Genomic DNA, 23037 nt, shown 5'->3' with positions numbered 1-23037 from the left:
TTTTTCAATAATAATTTATTACTCCTTTCACTAACCGATTCTTTTAGCATTATAAGTATAATTAATAGCAAGAGCAAGATATCTGAAGATTGAAATTAAGAATATATTACATAATATATTATACTACAATATATATAATATATTATACTATATATCATACTATATTCCACTATTGTAGCATTTGATAATATAGTGATTTATATTACGCTTGTGATTAATTAATTATTTTTATTTTTTTAAATAAAATGAATATTTTATTATTCACAATTATATTCTAATAATTTGGATTTATATATATATATGTATATATACATCTATAACACAATGTCATTACAAATTCCCCAAATTTAAATAAAAGGAAAAATATTACTTTCTTTAATTTTAGAAATTATTTACTTTGAAAACACTAAAGCTTTGCATAATAAAATGTATCTCCATATTTTTATATGAGAAAAATTCTTTTCAGCTAAAAAATCATGAAAAAAATCTTTTTTTTTTTTTCAGTTAAATAAATTATATAACATCCTGCGTAAAATATATGATAATATAAATTGATTCGTTCTAATGGTGCTTTTTTATTCCTATTTTGTAAATATAATATATAATATAATATATTCCAAATACACATACACATTAAATCTTTCTAAGTGAGAAATATACATTTTTAAGTAAATATTTACATATGTTATTGAATTATGTGATAGCTAAAAGAAAATGTGATTAATTTAAAACAACAATAAATATTATTAACTCTCTCTCTCTCTCTCTCTCTCTCTCTCTCTCTCTCTCTCTCTCTCTCTCTCTCTCTCTCTCTCTCTCTCTCTCTCTCTCTCTCTCTTTCTCTCTCTCTCTCTCTCTTCCCTCTCCTCATATCAATATATAACATATAATACTTATGTATGTAAGTATCTATATACATATAACAATTATTAATTATTAATTGTCAATATTATTTTTGTTGATGTTCCATTGTTAATTTTGCTATCTCCTTACCTAATGTATCGATATTGTCCTGTAAATTATAATAATACAAAGATAACAAACATTGATAAGAATTGAAACAATGTTATATATATTTCTTCTAAAATAATAAATACTATTATACTCTTCTCTCTCTCTCTCTCTCTCTCTCTCTCTTTCTCTATTCCATGACAAAATGATCACTTTTTGGAACAGAAAAAAATAATTTAAATTCTTTTAACCAATTTGAAATAGATTATAATACAAGAAAAATTGTATGTAAAACTTTCAAAGTATCTAAGAAATTTGAATAACTTTGAATTTATTGATATGTATAAAATATATATAAAAAAAAAAACAGTTTCTTTCACAATCATAATCAAATTGAAACGAATTTTTAAACCTAATTTCTCATATTCTTCATTTGTTTGAAAGTAAAATGGAATATTTCAAAAAGTGATCAATTTAGCATTACTATATATAATATCATATTTTTCATTTATTTCTTATTTATATAATTTTTATTTGACATACTTACTTTTAGAGTAATGTTTTTTAATAATACATCTTCAAGAATTGCTTGTAATTTTTGATTTATTTCTAAAGAAAGTTCTAGGGTCATATTCTCATCTGAAACTCTATGATTGTAAAGAGATGCCATGATACCTCCATGCTGTGCCAATTCCGCCTGTACATAATTAGAAAAAAAAAATATATATATATATATATATACATATAAAGTATATTATATAATTGTTTGATCTCTTAAACTTTTTAATCTATCAAAGAATCCATTTTCTCATACTTACTGTATCTCTTCTGCTTTTGAAATGCTTGGATGTAAGAAACAAAGACTATTATTATCAACATATAAACAACAATAAACAGAGTTGTTGAATCTCTATTCAAGGAAGATTTTCGTTGTATTGAGAAAATTAGTTATATCTATTTTTTTGATGATATTTTTGTAGAATAATCTCATTCAAGAAAAATGAAAATTAAATTTTTTAAACTCTATATATTTATAGAGATGCATTAATAGACAATTCGAACAAAGAATATATATATTTTTAAACTATTTTTGCCATATATATATCTCAATATTTATAAAATATATTTATTATGAGATAAAATAAAATTAACTTAAAAAACATGTGTTGGCTTTTACCTTATATTTATCTCTTTCATTACATGCCAAAGCTCCAAAATCTTGATGTAAGATATAGTATTCTATTATTTTTGTTTTTTTTTGTAACTCTTCTGTCAATATTTGTGTATGCTCTTCAAAAAAATCTAATTTTTCTGCTCTTTTTACATTTTTCTTTTGTAATTTTATAATGCGATCCATTAGTACTTGTTTACTAGGTTCTATAGAGTAAATATGATCACTATTAGCATTGTTATCCGATAAGGCACCATTTAATGTATTGCCTAAAAAGAGACAGAATTTCTGATGTCAAAATCCAATATAGGACAAAATTAAATTTACTCCTTAATCAATAAAAAATATTGTGAATCTATTAAACCTGTTAAAGAAGTATTAGATCCGGTTCGAGATATAATGTCCAATGAATTATTGGGAGATGCAGTTTCAAACATTTCCAATTTTCTACGACATTGTTGTAATTCTCGTGTCATCTCCTTTATGGAAATTTGATGTCTTCTTTTCAATACTGCATTTTCACCTTGACTGTCCTCCAATTTCTGAGCAATGTCTTGCCCTTGCTGAGTTTGTTCAGCGACATGCTTAGCCAAAATTTCACATTCCTCTCTTCGTTTCTTTCGTTCTTGCATCAAATCTTCCTCCAAAATTTTGATTTTATTAGTCAATTCATTAATACAGTCATGTAACGGACCATGTTCGGATTCGAGATCATTCGCCTTTGTTTGAATCGCAATAAACTCGGATTGAAGACGTACATTTTTGTCTGTCAATTTTTGCGTAAAATCTAACATATCCGCTTCTTTGTGACGACATGCTTGCATGTCAAATCGCAGTTCCTCGTTAACCGATCGTAATTGCGATATTTGATCTTCAGCCGATACTATGCAATCTTCTTTACTGTGTACAAATTTTATCATTCAATAACGTTAGAATTTCATTTAATGTTGCAAATTTTAGAGTTATAATAATACAAAATTTAAGTAAATTCATCAAAAGAAAACATCTTTTGTAAATGGAAAATGTTTAGATAAAATTAAGGCTTAAACATTCTAAACTATTCTAAACATCATAATTTTTACTATATTTTTTGCATGTATGGCATGCAGAGTGATATATTTTAGGTTTATATTTCTTTTTGTATTATACTTACAGTAATGACACATATACACACACATTATGTAATATTATATTCTTGTAATATACTTACTGTTGCAATTGAAGTTTTAATGCTTCTAACTGAGAAACTTTGTTTAATAATTCAGTGATTTGTTCCTGACGTTGATTTGCAACAATCTTCAAATCACTTAAATTATTTTCAGTGTTCAATCGAGCTTTTTCAGACTCTTGAACTTTTAGGTTGAGTCTATTATTTTCTTCGATTAAATTTTGTTGTCTAGATTTTAATGTTTCTAATTCCTTCTGTAATTGAAGCCTTAGTGTTTCTTTATCTTCCGTAACATGTCTTTCTAAAATCAAACGCGCCTGATGCTCTTTTAATTGCTGATCCAATGTCACAGCTTTATTCTCCTCAGATTGCTGAAATTTCCGAAATGATTCTTGCGTTTCACGGCGTATCTGTTCGCATTCTTCTTTCATATCACTTATTTTCATCTGCAATATATAAATAATATATTAGAATATATAATGAATATTATACACACACGCGCGCGCGCATACACGCACGGACGCACGCACGCATGCATGCACACACACACATATACATTATGTGTACATACATACATATACATATATATATATATATATATATATATATATATATACACATGTATATATATTATATGGTAGAGAGAATATATTATATTATATTATATATTAGATTATTGAGATTAATCATATGTGCAATCAATTTCAGGAAATAATTAAAAAACTGCACAATTTTGTTTGCAAAATCTCTCTTAGAGAAATTTATCATTATATAAAGTCAATTGATTTGATAAATTTTCAAATTAAAAGTATTTTTTTATATGTGGGTAAGTATTTATATTTAATATTTATGACTAAAATAAGACTTGACTTATTATTATATGCTCGCTCGCTCATTCGAAACATAATTCTTAAGCTGCTTTACTTAAGCTGTAAAAAAAAATGCACTGTGCGTTTACCAAAGCTTTATCTAATTTCTGTTGAGTATCCTTCTGTGAGTCCATTTCAGTTTTAAGTTTATTTTGCGTCCACTTTAGTTTAATTTCCTTCATTTTATTATCTTCTTTTAATCTCTCTATTTCCTTTTGAAGATCAGCGATCTCACGACACTTTCCATCCATAATGTTACATATTCTTGTCCGTTCACCCTGTGTTTGGCGTAACTTGTTTTGCAATAATTCTTGATCCTTTAAAAGTTCTTTAACTTTGCGTTCCGCGCAATCTATCGCTCTGTTATATATATTACAAATTAAACTTTACCAAATAATTGTATATATTTAATATATAGATGTCGATCTATTATAATTAAAAAATTAATCAACTAATCACTAGGCATTTATGATGAGTTCAATTTCCTCTCTTAAAATCTTTATACGACCGATAAAGTAACAATATTCAACAATATAAGAAATGTTTAGAAAACATTTCCTATCTTTAACTTATTTGAAATATATAAACTGCTTCTAACTGAAATTTCATAGGAAATTTCACTTTTCTCAATCATGTCTAAAAAATAATACAAATACCAAATAATAAAATTGTTTTTCTTATACATACCTTTGTGAATCTATCAACTGTTTCTCACTAGTTGCATATCTCATAACCATATTTTCCTTCTCCTTATTAATTGCTATACACTCCTTCCTCAGAGCTTCTTGCGTATCCAATGATGTATTTAAATCGATTGTTAATTTATCTATAGTTTTTTCTAAGTTCTCTATTTGTAAGATAAACTTATCTGTATTTGTCTGGGTTTCACAGAATGATTTGTTCAATTGATTTGACTTCTCTAAATACTCAATTCTTTCTAACAATTTTGCGTTCTTGAGTTTTAAACTGGTATAATCTTCCAATAATGTAAGATATAATGGATGTTCCAATGAGTCTAATCTTAAAATATTTGACTCTATCAAATTACTAAGTTTAGATGAATCTTTTTCATGCATATCATTAAGCAATCTTTCTCTATGCAGAAAATTACTTTTATTTTCATTTATTTCTTGCGCTTGTTCACTGATAATATTGCAATCTAATCTATCTATATCATTTTTTTGGAAAATATATTCTTTCTCGTTTGATACTTTATTCTTAGAATTGTTATGTAATTGTCGTTCTGCATTCTCTAAATTATCGCATGTTTCATCCTGTTTTATACATGCGGATAGATTTACATCAATTTCACTATTTGTTATACTATTAAACTTATCTTTGTTCTTGTTGTGATTTGGTATTACCATACAATTTGTTATATGACTATTACTCGGATTCACTGTTAAATCTGTATCTAATCTAGTCTTTCCAATTATGTCTTTCAAAGAAGATTCGTTATTAGTATAAAATCTCGTCATAGCATTGGTTTCAATGGATTTTGATATGTGATTGTATTTCATTGTCAAATGTTGCGGTAGCAGAGCTTTTTCCATAATGTTTGTCGATTTCTCTGTGATAAAGTTGAAAAAATTACGACTCTTATTTAAAAGTTGAACATTTGATTGCATTATAGTTATCGGATTTGTCAACAGAGACATTTTAACAAGTTTACTGTCATCGACTAATGTTGGTCGAGGTGTCAAACTATTTTGCACATGGGCATTTAGTGTCAAAGTTGAAATTGACCCAATTTCCTTACATAGATCTTCTTTCTCATCTTGATCTTTCTCATTTAAAGTTTCATCATTATTTATGTGTGATTGTAAATCTAGTATTTCTTTGCGAGATTGTTCTGTTTGAAATACATCAGTTTCTGCAGCAGCAATCTGTTCTTTAAAATAATTTTTATCATGTTTGTCTTTTATTAAATTATTTTCACACATATTAATAATTTCTTCTTTCATAGAATATTGCAAAGTAGATGAAAGATTTTTTGCTTTGCTCAATCGATTAAAAAGTATCTTTTCTTCGTCCATACAAGTTCCTGCTATATTTCTATATGCACATACATCATTTTCAGATTTGTGAACTTTATTTTTGACTAGAAATAGATCTAAAGATGATACTGGTATTAAAGATAAAGAAACACTCATATTATTGGAAAATGAGTCATGAGGAGAACCATTGTTGTATGAAAGGCGATTCTCACTGTTAGATAAATGATATGTTTGAAGTTTTATATTAGGAATGTTGGTAATAGATTTGCTGATATTAAACCTAGTTAATAAATCAATGTTATCTGTCATCAGATAATCGTGTTTTAGTTTTCCATCATTTTTTCTTGATAATGCTGAGTCGCTTTTACTTCTGAATATATTATTTCTACAATGATTATTTTGAATTTGCAAGACACCACCCTGCATCATTGTTCCTAGTTGCATACAAAAATAATTATTGTGATCAATATGTCTATTAAACTCAAATTGTTAGAAAATATTAATAAATTCTACAATATTAAATGTATTACTGCAGCATATCTAATAAAACTATTTGACATGCACAGAGTTAATTTTCTTTTGAATTAAAAGTAACATCAAAAAGAGTAGAAAAGCAGCATTAATTTTATATATATATCTATTTTAGTTTATGTCATTTTATTATGTATAAATATTTTTTTACTATAATGTTAATACATATTACAATTGAAGTAAATATATGAGTGCGTAGGTTTTAATATATACTGTACAACTTATATATGTACAATATACACACACACACACACAATCTAGTAAAAATATTGAAATAAATGTTTCTAGACTGAATTATACCTTCGGTTAATCGAACATCTTGCTTTAAAATAAAATTAGCACCGTCACATTTTTCGGTAAAATTCGTTTCGTCATCAAGAAACTCTGATTTTTCGCTCATCCCAATTGATTGAAATATCTAATCAGTGTATAAAACTGATTTTAACTCATTATTTTTCACAATTTGCAAGTGTGAATCAATAGTATCGAAGACATTTATTCATTTCTGATATCATAAAAAACAGACTGCGGCATTCAAAGTTTCCTATAAAATTGAAAAAGTGACCTATAAATAAAGGATTGATTATAAATTATATATCTGCGCGCAGCTGTCAATGATTGAAAACTACAATCAGTAGTATATAACCATAGTATATATATACTATAGTTAGGGAGATGAGAGAGCATATAAATGTATGCATAGACATATAAACTACATAGACGGACCTATTCTATAATAATTGGACAATTTGCAGTAAGGGATACTAACAACTTTTCCAGCAAGGTACACAGATGACACAGTATACTACACATTATCACATGATTGGCTGTCAAATGAAGAAATTTAAAATTCTGTATTTGATAGCCAATCATGTGATAATGTGTAGTACACTGTGTAGTCATCTGTGTACTTTGCTGAAAAACGACTTTTGATATACACCAATCACGTATATAGTCAAACCGAACTTACCCGAAAGAAACCGAAAAATACTTTTACGATTTCTATATAATATATATAATAGAATATATATATTATATATATATATATAGAAGTCTGTCAATACTGCACTCTAATTTCACTCTATTTTTAAACCTTTCCTTGTCCATATCGCCAATTAATAGCGTTTTCGAATGAACGGGTTAATTCAACCCGGATCAATTAATCACTATATTTTACTATGAATTCAAGCCTTTTATTGGCAGAGACGATGCAAGACGTCATTAATCGCTCTCAGAGCGATTAAACCTGCATTCGAAAATGCTATTACATTTACATGCTACAAATTTCTTTAAATCAAGGGTATTCTCTTTAATATATAAATATATATATGCACTCAACTATATTCCCGAGTTAAGAGTATTAAAAAAAAAAAAAAAAAAAAAAAACTTGTAATTAAAATACGTCGCTATATATTCGCTGTTTATTTAGCAAGATTAGAAAACGCTTTTTTTTTACTTTTACTCTTGTATTATCAGATATGCAGTTCATATCCTATATTTGTAGATTTATACGTCTTATATATATGCTTACAAAGCATCACACATTGTATTATACTATATATATATTATCCAATACCGAATTGCGTTGTTGACACTGTAACGAGTATGAAATATTAAATAAACAGTTCATTTACAAATTAATATTATGAATTTACATTCGAAAATATTTTATGGAATAAGACAGAGGTATTCATATATATATTTTATTTTTATTGTTTAAAGACTATTGTATTAATTAATTAACTGAATAGTATTATTTTTGATACATTAAATTATATATGTAGATTATGTATAGATAGATTTTTAAAATCTTTAAATTATCTTTTGGTTAACTCGTTTCAGATCGCAGATATCATTATTACAAAAGGTTGTAAGAAATTATGCTAATATGTGCCAACAATATTCTGCAGAAAAGAAGTACAAATTTTCTAAAAACACGCAAAATTCTGTTACTTCATATGCAACATATATTGTTGTTGCTGTATCAGTTTTAGGTATATCCTATTATGCTTTTAAATATAAAAAAAATGTTTATACTTTTAATGCAACACAAAATATACAATGTGGTCAATTACGAAAGGATATGAAGGTCTACACTTTGGAAGAAGTAGGAAAACATGATAATAAAGAGAATCGTATTTGGGTTACCTTTGGACAAGGAGTATATGATATAACAGAATTTGTAGACAAACATCCCGGTGGTTCCTCAAAAATTTTGATGGCAGCAGGAGGTTCAATTGATCCTTTCTGGTCAATTTTTGCTAATCACAATACACCTGAAATATACTCATTGTTAGAATCTATGAGAATAGGAAATATATCGAAAGAGGACGCTAAATCTAATAAGAATGATTTGTATGATCCATATGCAAATGAACCAACTAGGCATAAAGCCTTAATAATCAATGGTCATAAACCTTTCTGCGCAGAACCACCGTCTTCAATGTTAGTCGAGAGTTTTCTTACACCAGTGTAAGTTTTATATATATTATTCAAGTTGTTTTTCTCTCTATTATACATGCTTGGCACATACTTTTAATTATATTACGTTGCTTCTTTTTTCTTCGCATAGTGATCTCTTTTATATTAGAAATCACCTACCAGTACCCCAAATAGATTTAAAAGATTACAAACTAGAATTAGCAATAGAGGAAAAAATCAAAAAGACGCTTGATTTTGAGGCAATAAAGAAGTATGACAAACACACAATAACAGCAGCTATTATGTGCGGTGGAAATAGACGTTCAGAAATGTCAAAGGTATATTCTACACAAAAATCAAAAATCACTGTTTTGAGTAGTAACAATATTTATGTAGCACTTTATTTATAGGTAAAGAAATTGAAAGGGATTAATTGGAATGTAGGCGCAGTTGGAAATGCCACATGGACCGGTGCACGATTATATGATGTATTAAAAGATTTGGGAATCAAAGAAGATGAATTTGATCATGTTCAGGTATCTTTTTTATGTAATCGAAAGTAGCCCAATTTTTATAAAAATGTTGTTATTAAATTCTGCATATTAATGATATTCTTCTGATTCCCCTTGTTAAAATATTTGCATCTATTTGATAAAGTCTAAATTAATTTTGTTAGCATATATTATATATATATGCATATATATACTTATAAATAATATATAATTTACATTAAAAAAATGCTTTCCGAAAACATTAATTTTTTTTTTTTTTTTTTAATCAGTTTGAAGGATATGATTTAGATCCATCCGGTATGCCATATAGTACAAGTATTCCTATCGCCAAAGCTATGGATCCAAGAGGAGACGTGATTTTAGCTTATGAAATGAATGGTAAACCGTTAAGCAGAGATCACGGATTCCCGATTAGAATAATCGTTCCTGGTGTTGTGGGAGCGAGAAACGTGAAATGGCTTAGTATGGATAATTTTAAGACTCTAATATTGATTATGTATAATTATTGAATTCATATACTTATGTCTCAAAATATTTGATAGATAAAATTTGCGTTTCAAAGCAAGAAAGTCAATCGCAGTGGCAGCAGGGCGATTATAAAGGATTCTCTCCGAGTACAAATTGGGACAATGTAGACTTTAGTAAATCGCCTGCGATACAAGAAATGCCCGTAATATCGGCAATATGCCATCCACAAAATTCAGATGTAGTTGAAGTAAAAAAAGGAAAAATAGAAGTAAAAGGTAAAAAAATGAAACTTAGATAATCACAATTGTCTGATCTGTTACAAAAATAATGATTAAGATGTAATGGATATTAAAATTATCTTTGAATTTTGAATATTCAATTTGAATCATGAAATATAAAAAAGATTATATATGATACTCAAAATATATTTTGTATAAGTATGTTATAATCATACTTAGGTTTGTTGTATTGACAAGATTTAAACCTATAGTTATTTTTACATAAATACTTATAAAATATAATAAATTTCGTCAGGTTATGCATGGTCTGGTGGTGGTCGGAGAATAATTCGTATTGATGTAACAAATGATAAAGGTAAGAGAAAAAAAGAAATAAAATCTCAAATTATCCTTATCATTTTCTTCATTTTAATGATCTTCTATTATTAAAATTTTTATATTGTTTAATGTAAAGGAAAGACTTGGCATACAGCAGATTTGACAGAAGATCTTCAGGCAAAGCAAGGTCGATATTGGAGTTGGTCATTGTGGAGAGTGGAACTACCTGTTGGTAAGAATATTAATGAAATTGAAATCTGGGCAAAAGCAGTTGACTCAGCGTATAATGTTCAACCAGAAAGCTTTGATAATATTTATAACATTCGAGGATTGCTTTGCAATGCATATCAAAGAATTAAAATTAAATTGAAACAATAAATCAATTAGTTATTTTTCTATTGACTTTTAATAAATAATTTATTCTGAGCTTGTATCTTATGAATTAATCAAGAATTTGGCAGTTTATTATATTATAAACTAATTATACTATATTTTATGTTGACTACAAATAAATCATTTTAAATTAATTATAATTAGAAAAATATTACTGAATTGGTGGTATTGATATGAAAAAATTAAAATTAAATAAATTTTTTTAACTCAAATCTTTCTTTACACAGATAGCAATAGTTTTTGTATTTATAACTTTTTTTTTTTTAAGGAAGGACATTTCCGATCGATTGTTCTAAAAAATGTGTATATGTGTACAAGTATAAAATATAGAACATTTTACATTAAATAAAAATAAAATAAAATAAGAAAAATATGTATATTGTGTTTTTATCGTAAATTTAAATATATTTAGAAAAAAATCCTAAATAAATATTATTTAGATCTTATGATTTGAATACTCATTACTCTTCTTGTCATCAAATAGATTTTTCCGAATAATGGGAGAAATAAAATTAAGTTACTGTAATGAGATTGCTTAAATAATTATGCACAAATATAGAATTTATTTAAACCAAATTTCTGACAGAACATATATTTTAAACTTTACTGATTAGACAATTAGAACATAACCTGGTTAGACTTGCCATAGACTATGCAATGCATAGTCTCTCTGTTGAATATTCAAATCTATGCTAAACGGTTTGAATTTTTGCTAAGTAAAGTTTGAATCTCGGCTAAATGGGGTTTGATTCTTCGCTAAATAGGGTTCGAGTCTTCGCTAGACAGGATTCGACACCCAAAAGTTTGAGGTTAATTGAAGCAGGTTGCATGTTGCATTTTGGCTGATACAAGATACAAGAGTTCTAACCTTGAAATATTTTTTTAACTGAATAATTTTTTATATAAAATATAAATTTTCTTAGTTAAATTCTAATTATTCGATATATGATATTTTAATTATTATAATTATTAAATTATTAAATTTTAAAAAATTGGTAAGAATTATTATTCTCTCTCTCTCTATATTCTATAACTTTACATTAGTGCGAATTATAAATTTTAAAAAGATATGTATTAATAACTCGAATTTATATTATCCACCGAGATTTTTTAAATTTTAATAAATAATTATATAAAAAAAAATTTTTGTTAACTATAACAAAAAAAGTGAGAGAAATGCAAATTGGTATGTGATATTTTTTCTAACCTTTTTTAAAAAAGCAATTTTTAAAAAAGTTTAAGGAACGCGTTGAGATTATTATATGTATACCTATATTATATAAAAAAATTATTCTTAAATATTACATATGTTCCTAGATTTTATTAAATATGAACAGTAAAAAATAATTTGCTATACCAATGGCTATGAGAAAAAGAAGTGGCTCTGGTGCCAAACGTCAACACAAATGCAAGTTAGTACCAATCTACGAGAGTTTCTTCAAAGGTGAAGATTTAACCCTAGCTCATCCAAATTTTTGGAATGAACTGTTCCTTATTAAACCTATGGTATGTATTTTTTAAAATCTTATATACATTTTTTTAAGCAATAATGTTCATAATTGCAACAAGTAATCTGTTTACTTATTGTGTACTTTGTTATCATTTTTGAATTTTATGGACTTCAATTATCGAAGCTTAGTTTTGTTATTGTTTATACATGAATACTTACAACTAAAATGGCTTCCTAAATAAATGACATATTTTTATATAGAAGTACAAATTATGAAAATTTATATATTTTTGATATATAAATAATTCTTTTAATATACTAAATTTTGTTGTTGATAAATATTATTTCTTGGAAAATATATATAAATAAAGATGAATATAATATTGTAGGTACCTCATATCGAGAATGAAATTTTGCATATGACATCGGAACAATTAAATGCTAGCAAAGAAAATTTGAACGCATTAGTATGCCACTGTGTCGATACTTTAGTTGATGAACATCCATTTAGGATAGTATACGCACTGCAAACTTTAGCAGCAGTTATCCAATCTATGTACAAAAAAGCTAACCAAGGAGACTATGGATTTAATTTAATAGATATTCTAGTAGGCTTTGACTCTGCAGAACAGAGGATGACAACATTAATGCAACATTGTAATAATTTTTTGACAGGTATGAGAAAGATATACATAAATGATTTAATAATTCTAGATATTTATATATTTCACATTTGAGTTAGAAAAAAAAGATTAGATAGTAAAATAATGAGAGAAAAATTCAATTTTTTAGGTGAATATCCTGAAAGCTTGAAAGCTTTGTGCCTGAAATTATTGTTAATAATAGTTACTGGTATGGACAATATCAGCCAAAATACCTTATTGGAATATGTGATGCTAAACAGTGTTTTTGAATCACTAATTCAAGTATGTTAGAGTTATTTATAAGCCACACATTATTTTTCTAGATGTATATATAAAATTTATATAAATAGTATACTTTCATTAGTTCTAATGTGATATTTATTTAATGTCATCATGCAGTTATTGAGAGATACAGCTACTAGGAATCGCCATGGTCATGATGTGGTTTTATTATTAACACTTCTAGTCAACTACAGAAAATATGAAAGTGCAAATCCGTATATTGTTAAATTGTCAATTTTGGATGATGAGTTAGCTCTCAATGGATACGGGCAAGCTATATCAAGTTCATTAACGGAATTTTGTCGACAATTTGCTCAACAAAGAGCAGGTATTGCAAGAGATATAATAGTGTAATCTTTTTTTTAATTAGAAATTCTTTTCATTAATTTTTCGCGAAGCTTTGTATAATTTAAATTTGATATATAATATCTTAGAAGAGAGAAGACTAGATGACTTCTCTACAGAATATTTTCTATATTGATATAATACAATATGTAAATATTTTTCAATGCAATAATCAATTTATTTCCAGAGATACAAGCTTCTTGGTTATCCTCTTTGACTAGTATAGTTGGTAGCATGTTTGTTGGAGAAGAGGAAGCGAAAACGCAACAAGTTCGCGCGAATAATGCTTTACTTTTAGCTTTGTACGAAGCTACACACTTAAATCGTAATTTTGTAACTACTTTGGCCTATACGCAAAGCGATAGCAGCGCACCTCCGTCGCCGAATAATACTTTGGGTCCGAATGCAGTAGCTCCTGGCGCTTCACCACCTGATGTAACGTCTCAACCGTTCAATTTATTAGCAACTTTTCTGCAGTACTGGTGAGGAAATAAAAAGATAATAATCACATTAAATACATACACATATTTATACATATTTGTTTATATTACAGTTCAATAGTTATGCAAGTTATTAGAACAGAGGCTATAATAAATAATGTGAAATTATGTTTCTTGATACTAAGCTGTATCGCGGAGGATCAATACGCGAATAGTTTGATGCATGATGCGAATCTGGCGTTCAGAGTTCAGTTACATAGAGTACCCATGCATCATAGAAAATTACAAGATAAAGCAGCACCTGCTCAACCACTTGCAGCCACGTTACTCGGTATATTCTAGTATGCGTTTCAAGAGCCGCGTGTGTTCTAAAAATACCGTAAAATAGGAACCAAACAAAAAGGGCTGTTGCCTTAGTAACAAAACGTTTTAATCGCATTTAACTAATAAAATATATTATGTGAATATAAATTACTTAGACTTTATTTTAAATGAATTAAATAAAATGCTCCCACTTTTATTTTCCATTATAACACATATTTGTAAAGATATATATTGCCTATTTTATTATTATTTATTAATTATAGATCTGCTCGTTGAATTTATAACATCGCATATGATGAAAAAATTTCCACTTGAATTATATCATCATTGTATCGGTGTTCTACAAAGACTGCTATGTTACCAAAAAAGATGTCGTGTCAGACTTGGTTATCAGTGGCGAGATCTTTGGACTGCATTAATCAATTTATTGAAATTCTTAACAACACACGAGAGCCATCTCATTAAGAAAATGAACATATTTCCTTTAGCTATTCAGGTAATGAGATAGAGAATTGAAAAATTTATATCAAGATATAATTGAATAAGATAATATTTTTGTTACTCTTCAAAACAGGTGGTAAATATTTTAAATTTTTTCATTACATACGCTGATACATTCCTGTCATCACCCAATAGTTATGATGAATTATTTTATGAAATTATTCGTATGAGGCTTATTTTTACCAATTTAAATGCTATGGGTAAGTGACTGATGAGTATAAAAATCTTTGTAGGATTACCAATAAAAAAATATGATATTTTATAATGAGATATGGAAATATTTTAGCACTGAGATATTCGACTAGTGAATCGTACGAGTACAAAGAACATGCGCTTAAATTAACAAATTCTCTTGTGAATGTGAGAGATATAGTAAATCATTTTCCTCCAAAGATAGCTGCATGGCTAGCGAAAGAGAGCTTGTCGACACCGACGGAACAACAAATTTTAGCTATCATAATACAGAATTATGACAGTCTTGCTTTAAAACTGCAAGATAATCTGGATCAATATGAGAGATACTCGGAAAAGCCTAATCATACTGCATTTTTTGAGGAAATGGTAAATAATATAAATAAGATGTATAAAAAACTATTACATTTATAAAATGTAGTTTGTTGTCTAATAAATTGTAGTTATGTTGCCTTTTACATTACAAAAAGTTTACATTACGCGTGCGCGCTGCGCGCGCGCGCGCTCTCGTACACACATGTATATCTAATTAATATTTTAATTTATATTAATATTATTATCTCTGAAAATTGGTCCAATAAAATTTTTACATGTGTATAGTGATATCCACTGAAATATATGAGTAATATTCTAAATATTATTTTTAGGTAACTGGAGTGATAGTAGATACACGGGCTTCGATAGATCTTAATACTTTAGACACGCAAACTATACTAGAAGAACTTTCAAATATTTCATAATGTAAGAGTATCTATATTGCAATATATATTTTCAACATTGTGGCTATATTGCTGTTATTATAATACATCCTTATATCACATATCCCAAAAACCAGCTTCTGTCCTAAATTACTTAAGGTTCTTGATCTTTTTGATATCATGACATCAGAAGCGAGAAATTTTTTTAAATATTCATGTTCATAAAAAAAATTCATATGAATTTAACTTTAATTATTATCGTTTACAAAATTGAAATTAACAATCTGTATATTAGTACGCATATACCAATATTTAAATATATCGAAAAATTTCCTCCTTTCCAATGATCCATACACCTTACTAAAAGTCAGCTTATTAAAAATTTAATATAATAGAAAGTTTGTATTAGAACATATATTATATATGATAAAAAACCAATATTATTTACAAAGCTATATATATATAATATAAACACAATTATTGTATATATTTATCTTAAATATATACTCAATATATATAAAAGAGATTTAGATAATATACAATGTGCGCACATGTTACAATTTCATTTTTATTTCTTAAATGTATACTATACATATCTTTCTTTAAATGCCTAATTTTTTAAATTTATATTATCAAAATAATGACTTATCTGTTCCAATGGTAATTCATTATAAACCGAATTGTTCACGTCATAAACTTCGAATAAAGGTATCGGTCGAGTTGAAGCTTTGCCAATAATAATTATATAAGGATAGCCTAATGCACGTGCAAATACAAGTCTTTTACCAATCGTGAGTTGTGTACGATCATCCAATATTGTATCGATATCGCGTTTGCAAAGAATTTCAAACAGTAGCTCAACATAATTAGATGCACTTTCTTCTTTACTACCAGCCTGTGGACAACAATTTGATATATAATAAAGCATCTTTAATGGAAAGAAAAAACTGTATTTATCATTATTACCTTTGGTGGTATAATGCATACTGTATATGGTGCTAATTTCACTGGCCACCTTATCTCATTAATTGTCGATAACAATTCAACAGTTAACATAAGAATACGACTTAATCCTAGACCAAAACAACCCATTACCATAGGTTTCAATTCATTTTGCTCCATATACATTGCTTTTAATGGTTGTGAATATTTCGTATTTAATAAAAATGTGTGTCCTATCTGCAATTATCATTTATGCAATGTGCATATTTGTTTCTTTGTAATATTTGCTTACTTATATTTGTGTTTTCTGTTTACATCAATTAAGCAAATCAGAAATACATATATATAAATTTTCTCAGCAATCTCTACATTACCTCGGCAGTAACATGTTGCTGTAATTCGTTTTCACACTTTGGACAATTTGTTGTCTTAGAAATAATTTGATTAATAGAAAAATGACATGAAGGGCACTGAAGTATGATATCTTCGCCGATATTAGATAAATAATGATATTCGTGTGATACTAAGCCCCCAATTGTTCCCACATCACCTATGACTGTTTAATGATTATGATTAAATAATTTTTCGCAGCTCTTTTTAATTTTATATAGATTATGTAAATCCTATAAATTCCAGTATAAAATTAGAAAAATGTTGTGTACCTTTCTCGTATTTTATACCAATCTGATTAAAAATATTATTATAAGATTCGCAAACTAGATCATATGTAAATTGTGCATTATCCAAATTAGTATCAAATGTATACAAATCCTTCATAATAAATTCTCTGCTTCGTAGAAAACCAAGCCGTGGTTTCATTTCGTCTCGCCATTTGCTAGAAATTTGATATAACCTCAAGGGTAATAATTTAGTTGAAAAATGTCCCGCTGATGATATTAAGTCACAGATAGCTTCTTCATATGTCTATAATAACATAGGAATACTCGAAGGTACACAATTTATATGAATATGACATCATTTAATTTATATATTTATCTAGTAATCTATATATATTATCTAAACGTAAAAGAAAACTCAAAACTACACATAATTTTAAAATATATAAATATTAATTTTTTAAATAATTTTTATTAATAATTAATTAATTAATAATTACCACTGTGTAATTATATCTTTTTATCTTGAAGCTTTTTAATTTCTTAAAAAAAAAAAAAAAAAAATGCTTACTTTATTTAAAATAGAATTTGAGGTGTATATAAAAATAATATATCTTTTGCACCAATCAAACAATAACTTGTTTCGATATATTCAGTTTTATCTTTTTCTTCAAAATAACTACAATTGCAAATGTTAAGATTAAAAAATTTATGTTTTATTCAATTATAAACTATATATAAACATAACTGTGATAATAGTAATACGGCATATTTTCCTCCAAGTAACTTTTAATCAAACAAAAATATGATGTAGATAATATATTTCTTACTTACTGGACTTAATATATATTCTTTCTCATGCCTATCTTTAACTGTAAATAATTCGGTTTTGTTACAGTCATATCTGTTAGTTTTTTTCCATAATGAAGTAGAAGTTAACGCTGGAAGCAATATCTTTTCCGCACCAAGATTTGTCATTTCTTTATCCACAAGATTTATGAGCTTATTCAAGACCCGCATTCCCAATGGCAACAGAGCATACATGCCAATGCTAACTGGTTTAATAATTCCATAATTAATCATTAACTGAAATTATAATTAAATTTTCAAAAAAAAAAAAAAAACGATTAAAAAATGCGATAGAGGCTTAGAATCAAAAAAATTAATCGATTTTAATAAAATACACTACAATAAAAGAAATATTTGGAATTTAGTTTGTTCAAAGAAATCGTCAGTTTTTATTTACAATTTTTAATAGATCGCCATTATATTGAATAAATAGGAAATTACATTTACAATATGCAAATTTTATATAAAAAAAACTCAAAGATTGATCTAAATAAATCCTTTTTTTTTTTTTTTTTTAATTGATATTTAAAATTGGAAAGAGAGAGACATACCTTATGACTTTGAGATATCTCTGTTTTGTCTCCAATATCGGATAATCCGGTTGTCATAGGCTGAAATATTTTGGACATTCTAGATAAATTAATCATTGTTTTACCTGCCATTCTAGAAAATATTTATCGATTGTTATCGATATTATATAACATATACATTGATTGATAAACGTGAATGTCGCCGGCAGTAATTCCCGAATTTGCGAATATAACCAATGTAACTTCGAAATTCTTCAGTCATAGATACAAACAAATACACACATCTATTAAGCCCGGTTTACAATGAGTCCAAGAATATTCTAGGAATAATCAACTGTGGTTGGTCAATTTGCTTGCGACTAACGACTCATTGTAGACCGGGCATTATACTATATGTATATGTGCATACGTGCATACATTACATTTGCGACAGTCGCTGCAATCGCGTTATGTCAATCAGTCTGTTTAGCACAGTCAGAGTTTAGAGTGTTATCCGTGCCAGTGGCCGGTGTGTGGATTTCTGTCGCGGATGCGCTCGCCTTCTTGCCGTCATCGCTGCGATACTTGTACAAATCCGTGCATCGTTAGAAGCATTACAATGTCAAGACACGAGCCAATGTTCATAGCCACGGACAGCATCGATGGTATCTGGCCCTTCCTACAAAGTGTGAGTTTTAATGAAATCTTTTTTTATTATTATTATTATTATTATGCCACTTCATCGTAGCAATGTTTCAATTATCGGCCACATCTCGTCTCACGTCTGACGATGACAGCACATTTGTCTACTTTTTACTAATTAATGATTTACCTTCGATGATATGCCTATATGTACGCATGAGGACAGAAATGCCTTAATACGTGAAAATAAACGTATGTCAAAATATATATGAGAAATAATTATATGCTTGGATATGTGTACGTGTCTCTCGTTCTCTCTACTTGCTCAAGCATATCAGTTGCATCAAAGATGACAACGTTGCTATTAACGTCTATTACTGGAAGTCTTGTGGTAGAATTAAAGGTTTCATAAAAAAGGAAGCACGAAATCTCTCGTATTAAATAAATTGATTTTAATTTTCATTTCGCGATCGTATACCAAAGTTTAGTGTACCACTGTACAACATGTATCACATAAATATAATTTTACTTTTCTAAAACAAAAATTTTGATTAGTTTTATATCGTCATATTCAACGACAAGCATATAACGCTAATTTATTGTCTCTTTTTAATTATATCATACACATTTTTTTCTTCTTATAATCTTCTTATATTTCATAGTTTAAAGAGATATATCTTATTAACTCTTTACTTACATTATTGCTATATTACACATTTTTGCACATAAAATAAAAAATATATATTTGGAATTTTTTAAGAAAAGGAGAAAGTGTATAAGAGAGAGAAAGAGAGAGAAAATTACAAGAAGATGGAATGTTTAAAAGGAGCAAATATATTGCATTTTTTACCGTTAAAATAAAATCGACACATTTGGGTTTTGGAAGAAGCAAAAACAAAAACAAACAAAAAAAAATTAAATGCGACTAAAACGAAGGATAGAGCTTCTATCCGTAACAATCTAAATCAATTATCTAAAAGAAAGAGACAGAGGACCATCAAACATTGTAAAACGTTGTACTACAATGCAACACTTTTGTGTTTGATCCCAAATTTCTTTAACTGGCGATCTCGTTCATTGATGCACGCTGCACTTTTCATTTCGCAGCCGGTTGCTCGTTTCACGAATGTACGTTGTGTCAAATTAAATTGACGACAATTGTAGTCTGCGCTGTCTTATCTTGTCATGTTGCATGTATAACAGGACGATTAAAATGTAACATGAGCGAAAATAAAATATCAATTCTGTCTGATTCCATATCGTTATATATATATATATATATATATATATATAAGGATATAAAATCATTCGCTGATCGAGAAATCGCCGATTACATATATTATAGTAGTTTATTTTCGGCATGCTCGCCTTCGTTCCCAAGGACGCATTGTGCCGAGATACTAGTGTTCTCATGAAAATATCGCGTTCCCTTCCTCCACCTTTCCAGACGATTTAATTTATGTCTTCCAGAAATTATTTCTGGATATTTAAACAGTTATCTCGGTACGCTATCGAATTTTACATACTGTAGCTAGAAATATACCTTTTGTTCTTCATTCAAAAGCAATTACAAAAAATATTCTAATAAATAAGATAATATATAGTTGTGAAAATTAAATTTCTCTTTCAGAAAAAAATTGTTGTTTTTTTTTCTATTATTAATTTTAATAGCAATTAATTTTTTTTCCAGAGAGCAAGATTGATATAAATATATTTTATATAAATATACTGTTGCAGATTGATTGGAGAGATCCATGGCTAGCTGTGTTAATTACTTTTCACATAGTCATTACAATGACTGCTTTAATGACAAGGAATCATGCAAATTTTCAGATAATTTTGTTTCTTATACTATGTAAGAGTTTAATTGCTATAGTTATTGCAATTTCATATGTTTCTAGAACATTATTATAAAGAAGTTATTTTTGTTTCAGTACTTTTGGTTTATTTCTCAGAAAGCATTAATGAGGTTGCAGCGACAAATTGGATGTATGTATCAATTTCAGTTGTAGCATGTCACAAGCAACATAAAGCAATTCATTCTTTCAGATTTATACTAAATTTTGACTTAATAATTTATTCCACGATTTTTCCAGGATATTCTCTAGACAGCAATACTTTGATTCCAAAGGTTTATTTATATCTGTCGTCTTCTCCGTACCTATTTTAATTAATTGTATGATTATGGTGGTAAGTACACATAATATTAGCAAAGCTATATTTAATAGCTTCAAGACTGACTAACTTTGTCAATATATCTATTGACATTTAACTACATGTTTGAGTATCGTAAACAATTTTTTAGGCCAGTTGGCTTTATCAATCCAGTCAATTAATGACAAGCCTAAGACGCGCCCAGTTACGACAGCAGGCAAAAAATCGTCAGTCAGATGGCGAAGCGGCGAATGGCAAACTGACTACGCGACCGAAACACGAATGAAAACATCTAGTCATAAACATGGTAGAATAAGAAAAAGTGCAGGGCACATGTTTTATTTAAGGACAAAATGCAGATTATACATCTACATCGACTTACAGCTAGATAGGTCTCATAGAGTGCTGTGTATACTTGGCCATTATCAATTCAATGATCGCTCCGATCTCAATCGCGAAACGTTAATTAATCTGAAGAAGAAAAAAAAATATAAATATATCTGTGCAATCACAGAATGCTAATATACATCGGAGTTGCCTAGTCAAACTTTCTGTTCAAATGTATCTCATTGTACCGTATTACAACAATTTTACGAAATTAAACCATCTGATGCGGGAAACAAAGTTAAAGAGAAAGTCAGTATATAAAAAAATGCGATAAAACATGCTGCTATCTTAACGAACATTCCGATAGTTTATTTTTATTGTTTTGATATTAAAATATTGCATCTTAATTAAATCAAAGTGTTCTTAATGTGTAATTAATGTACTTATTACATAACATATAGTGCAGATACATCATTACATTTTTACCATAATAATTCCGCTGTAATGAGATAACATATAATTAAAGGCCCTAGTATATAAATAAAATGTATGTATGTGTGCGTGTGTGAAAATGTGAATGAGTATATGAATTTTGCGAATACAAATAGCCTTTTGAATCATGCTTTTGAAAAACAGACAGGATGTCCAAAGAGTATTGTGTATTACCTGAATTGTATATTGATGTAAATTAAAATGCATTAACTTGCCGCTTTTATATTTAATACATGTTTCACCGTTTTAAGATAATAAAATATTTCTTTACATACAACCATATGTTGTTGCATCGTATTTTTTATTCTTCCTTTTTAGCGATCCGCATGCTGACTCAATAAATTGTAAACCTCATAATTATTCATATTTGTACAATATTTTAATTTATATAGTTATTTAATATACTTTTTGTTTTTCTATCAAATAAATAAAATAGAACTTTCAAAAAAAATCGGCATTAATAATTTTTTTTTCCCCCTTGTTCTTAGTGACTCTTGGAATCTGATACTCATTAAGAGAGTTTGTTATCTATTTGTTCTTGGAAAATAGATCTTTTCTATTCATGTAATATCAAATGCATTTAGAGAAAGC

General features: G+C 27.7%; 5 protein-coding genes across 16 annotated transcripts; 3 read left to right on the top strand and 2 right to left on the bottom strand.

Moving 5' to 3' along the window:
- Window positions 1–354: 354 nt before the first annotated feature.
- Golgin104 (Golgin 104) lies at window positions 355–7270 on the bottom strand. Of its 2 annotated transcripts, XM_070297603.1 has the most exons (9): window positions 6988–7270; window positions 4847–6590; window positions 4249–4519; window positions 3333–3736; window positions 2487–3022; window positions 2129–2391; window positions 1770–1793; window positions 1499–1648; window positions 355–1012 (listed from the first exon to the last, which is right to left on the bottom strand). In XM_070297603.1, exons 1-9 carry the CDS (start codon window positions 7085–7087, stop codon window positions 950–952), a joined length of 3555 nt encoding a protein of 1184 aa, XP_070153704.1. In that variant the 5' UTR covers window positions 7088–7270; the 3' UTR covers window positions 355–949. The 2 variants fall into 2 exon arrangements, with proteins under 2 accessions (XP_070153704.1, XP_070153705.1); XM_070297604.1 differs by lacking the exon at window positions 1770–1793.
- A 1002-nt stretch (window positions 7271–8272) lies between these two features.
- On the top strand, window positions 8273–11324 carry Shop (sulfite oxidase). The gene is made up of 8 exons (XM_070297064.1): window positions 8273–8373; window positions 8530–9159; window positions 9260–9446; window positions 9519–9644; window positions 9890–10082; window positions 10163–10363; window positions 10623–10682; window positions 10782–11324. The coding sequence occupies exons 1-8, from the start codon at window positions 8333–8335 to the stop codon at window positions 11021–11023; spliced, it is 1680 nt and encodes a 559-aa protein (XP_070153165.1). The 5' UTR covers window positions 8273–8332; the 3' UTR covers window positions 11024–11324.
- Window positions 11325–11828: 504 nt separating this feature from the next.
- On the top strand, window positions 11829–15993 carry LOC138933880 (armadillo-like helical domain-containing protein 3). Of its 3 annotated transcripts, none has more exons than XM_070297020.1 (11): window positions 11829–11847; window positions 12356–12544; window positions 12878–13163; window positions 13281–13414; window positions 13532–13742; window positions 13947–14241; window positions 14313–14530; window positions 14787–15019; window positions 15098–15224; window positions 15311–15585; window positions 15864–15993. In XM_070297020.1, exons 2-11 carry the CDS (start codon window positions 12398–12400, stop codon window positions 15954–15956), a joined length of 2019 nt encoding a protein of 672 aa, XP_070153121.1. In that variant the 5' UTR covers window positions 11829–11847; window positions 12356–12397; the 3' UTR covers window positions 15957–15993. The 3 variants fall into 3 exon arrangements, with proteins under 3 accessions (XP_070153121.1, XP_070153118.1, XP_070153120.1); XM_070297017.1 differs by lacking the exon at window positions 11829–11847 and adding an exon at window positions 11863–12033; XM_070297019.1 differs by lacking the exon at window positions 11829–11847 and adding an exon at window positions 12200–12224.
- Window positions 15994–16464: 471 nt separating this feature from the next.
- Window positions 16465–19624, bottom strand: Prors-m (prolyl-tRNA synthetase 2-like protein, mitochondrial). Of its 9 annotated transcripts, none has more exons than XM_070297183.1 (7): window positions 19270–19624; window positions 18874–18985; window positions 18308–18559; window positions 17519–17780; window positions 17231–17412; window positions 16881–17093; window positions 16465–16809 (listed from the first exon to the last, which is right to left on the bottom strand). In XM_070297183.1, exons 2-7 carry the CDS (start codon window positions 18982–18984, stop codon window positions 16525–16527), a joined length of 1305 nt encoding a protein of 434 aa, XP_070153284.1. In that variant the 5' UTR covers window position 18985; window positions 19270–19624; the 3' UTR covers window positions 16465–16524. The 9 variants fall into 9 exon arrangements, with proteins under 9 accessions (XP_070153284.1, XP_070153285.1, XP_070153286.1 ...); XM_070297184.1 differs by having other exon boundaries at window positions 18874–18952; XM_070297185.1 differs by having other exon boundaries at window positions 18874–18933.
- Tmem18 (transmembrane protein 18) lies at window positions 19278–22728 on the top strand. Its single transcript, XM_070297195.1, has 5 exons — window positions 19278–19519; window positions 21211–21328; window positions 21408–21462; window positions 21570–21663; window positions 21779–22728. The coding sequence occupies exons 1-5, from the start codon at window positions 19382–19384 to the stop codon at window positions 21911–21913; spliced, it is 540 nt and encodes a 179-aa protein (XP_070153296.1). The 5' UTR covers window positions 19278–19381; the 3' UTR covers window positions 21914–22728.
- Window positions 22729–23037: the final 309 nt, after the last annotated feature.

Source organism: Polyergus mexicanus, unplaced genomic scaffold, assembly GCF_030449975.1.
Source record: "Polyergus mexicanus isolate NDT 795.1 unplaced genomic scaffold, iyPolMexi1.0 SCAF_6, whole genome shotgun sequence".
NCBI lineage: Eukaryota > Metazoa > Arthropoda > Insecta > Hymenoptera > Formicidae > Polyergus > Polyergus mexicanus.
The sequence above is the reverse complement of the archived record's forward strand: the minus strand, read 5'-3'. Positions and strand labels throughout refer to the sequence as shown.

Excerpts from the sequence above, each read along its gene's own strand:
- Tmem18 (XM_070297195.1), top strand. The coding sequence starts at position 19,382 with ATGCGCTCGCCTTCTTGCCGTCATCGCTGCGATACTTGTACAAATCCG. Across the intron at positions 21,329-21,407 it reads AATTTTGTTTCTTATACTAT|TACTTTTGGTTTATTTCTCA; the intron begins GTAAGAGTTTAA and ends TTTTTGTTTCAG. Across the intron at positions 21,664-21,778 it reads TTAATTGTATGATTATGGTG|GCCAGTTGGCTTTATCAATC; the intron begins GTAAGTACACAT and ends ACAATTTTTTAG.
- Shop (XM_070297064.1), top strand. The coding sequence starts at position 8,333 with ATGAATTTACATTCGAAAATATTTTATGGAATAAGACAGAG. Across the intron at positions 9,447-9,518 it reads GACGTTCAGAAATGTCAAAG|GTAAAGAAATTGAAAGGGAT; the intron begins GTATATTCTACA and ends CTTTATTTATAG. Across the intron at positions 10,683-10,781 it reads TGATGTAACAAATGATAAAG|GAAAGACTTGGCATACAGCA; the intron begins GTAAGAGAAAAA and ends TTTAATGTAAAG.
- LOC138933880 (XM_070297020.1), top strand. The coding sequence starts at position 12,398 with ATGGCTATGAGAAAAAGAAGTGGCTCTGGTGCCAAACGTCAACACAAA. Across the intron at positions 14,531-14,786 it reads ACTTGCAGCCACGTTACTCG|ATCTGCTCGTTGAATTTATA; the intron begins GTATATTCTAGT and ends TATTAATTATAG. Across the intron at positions 15,020-15,097 it reads TATTTCCTTTAGCTATTCAG|GTGGTAAATATTTTAAATTT; the intron begins GTAATGAGATAG and ends TCTTCAAAACAG.
- Prors-m (XM_070297181.1), bottom strand. The coding sequence starts at position 19,114 with ATGACTGAAGAATTTCGAAGTTACATTGGTTATATTCGCAAATTCGGG. Across the intron at positions 17,781-18,307 it reads AAGAATATATATTAAGTCCA|ACATATGAAGAAGCTATCTG; the intron begins GTAAGTAAGAAA and ends ATGTTATTATAG. Across the intron at positions 17,413-17,518 it reads TGGTATAAAATACGAGAAAG|TCATAGGTGATGTGGGAACA; the intron begins GTACACAACATT and ends ATCATTAAACAG.
- Golgin104 (XM_070297603.1), bottom strand. The coding sequence starts at position 7,087 with ATGAGCGAAAAATCAGAGTTTCTTGATGACGAAACGAATTTTACCGAA. Across the intron at positions 4,520-4,846 it reads CAGTTGATAGATTCACAAAG|AGCGATAGATTGCGCGGAAC; the intron begins GTATGTATAAGA and ends TATATATAACAG. Across the intron at positions 3,023-3,332 it reads TTAAAACTTCAATTGCAACA|TAAAGAAGATTGCATAGTAT; the intron begins GTAAGTATATTA and ends ATTTGTACACAG.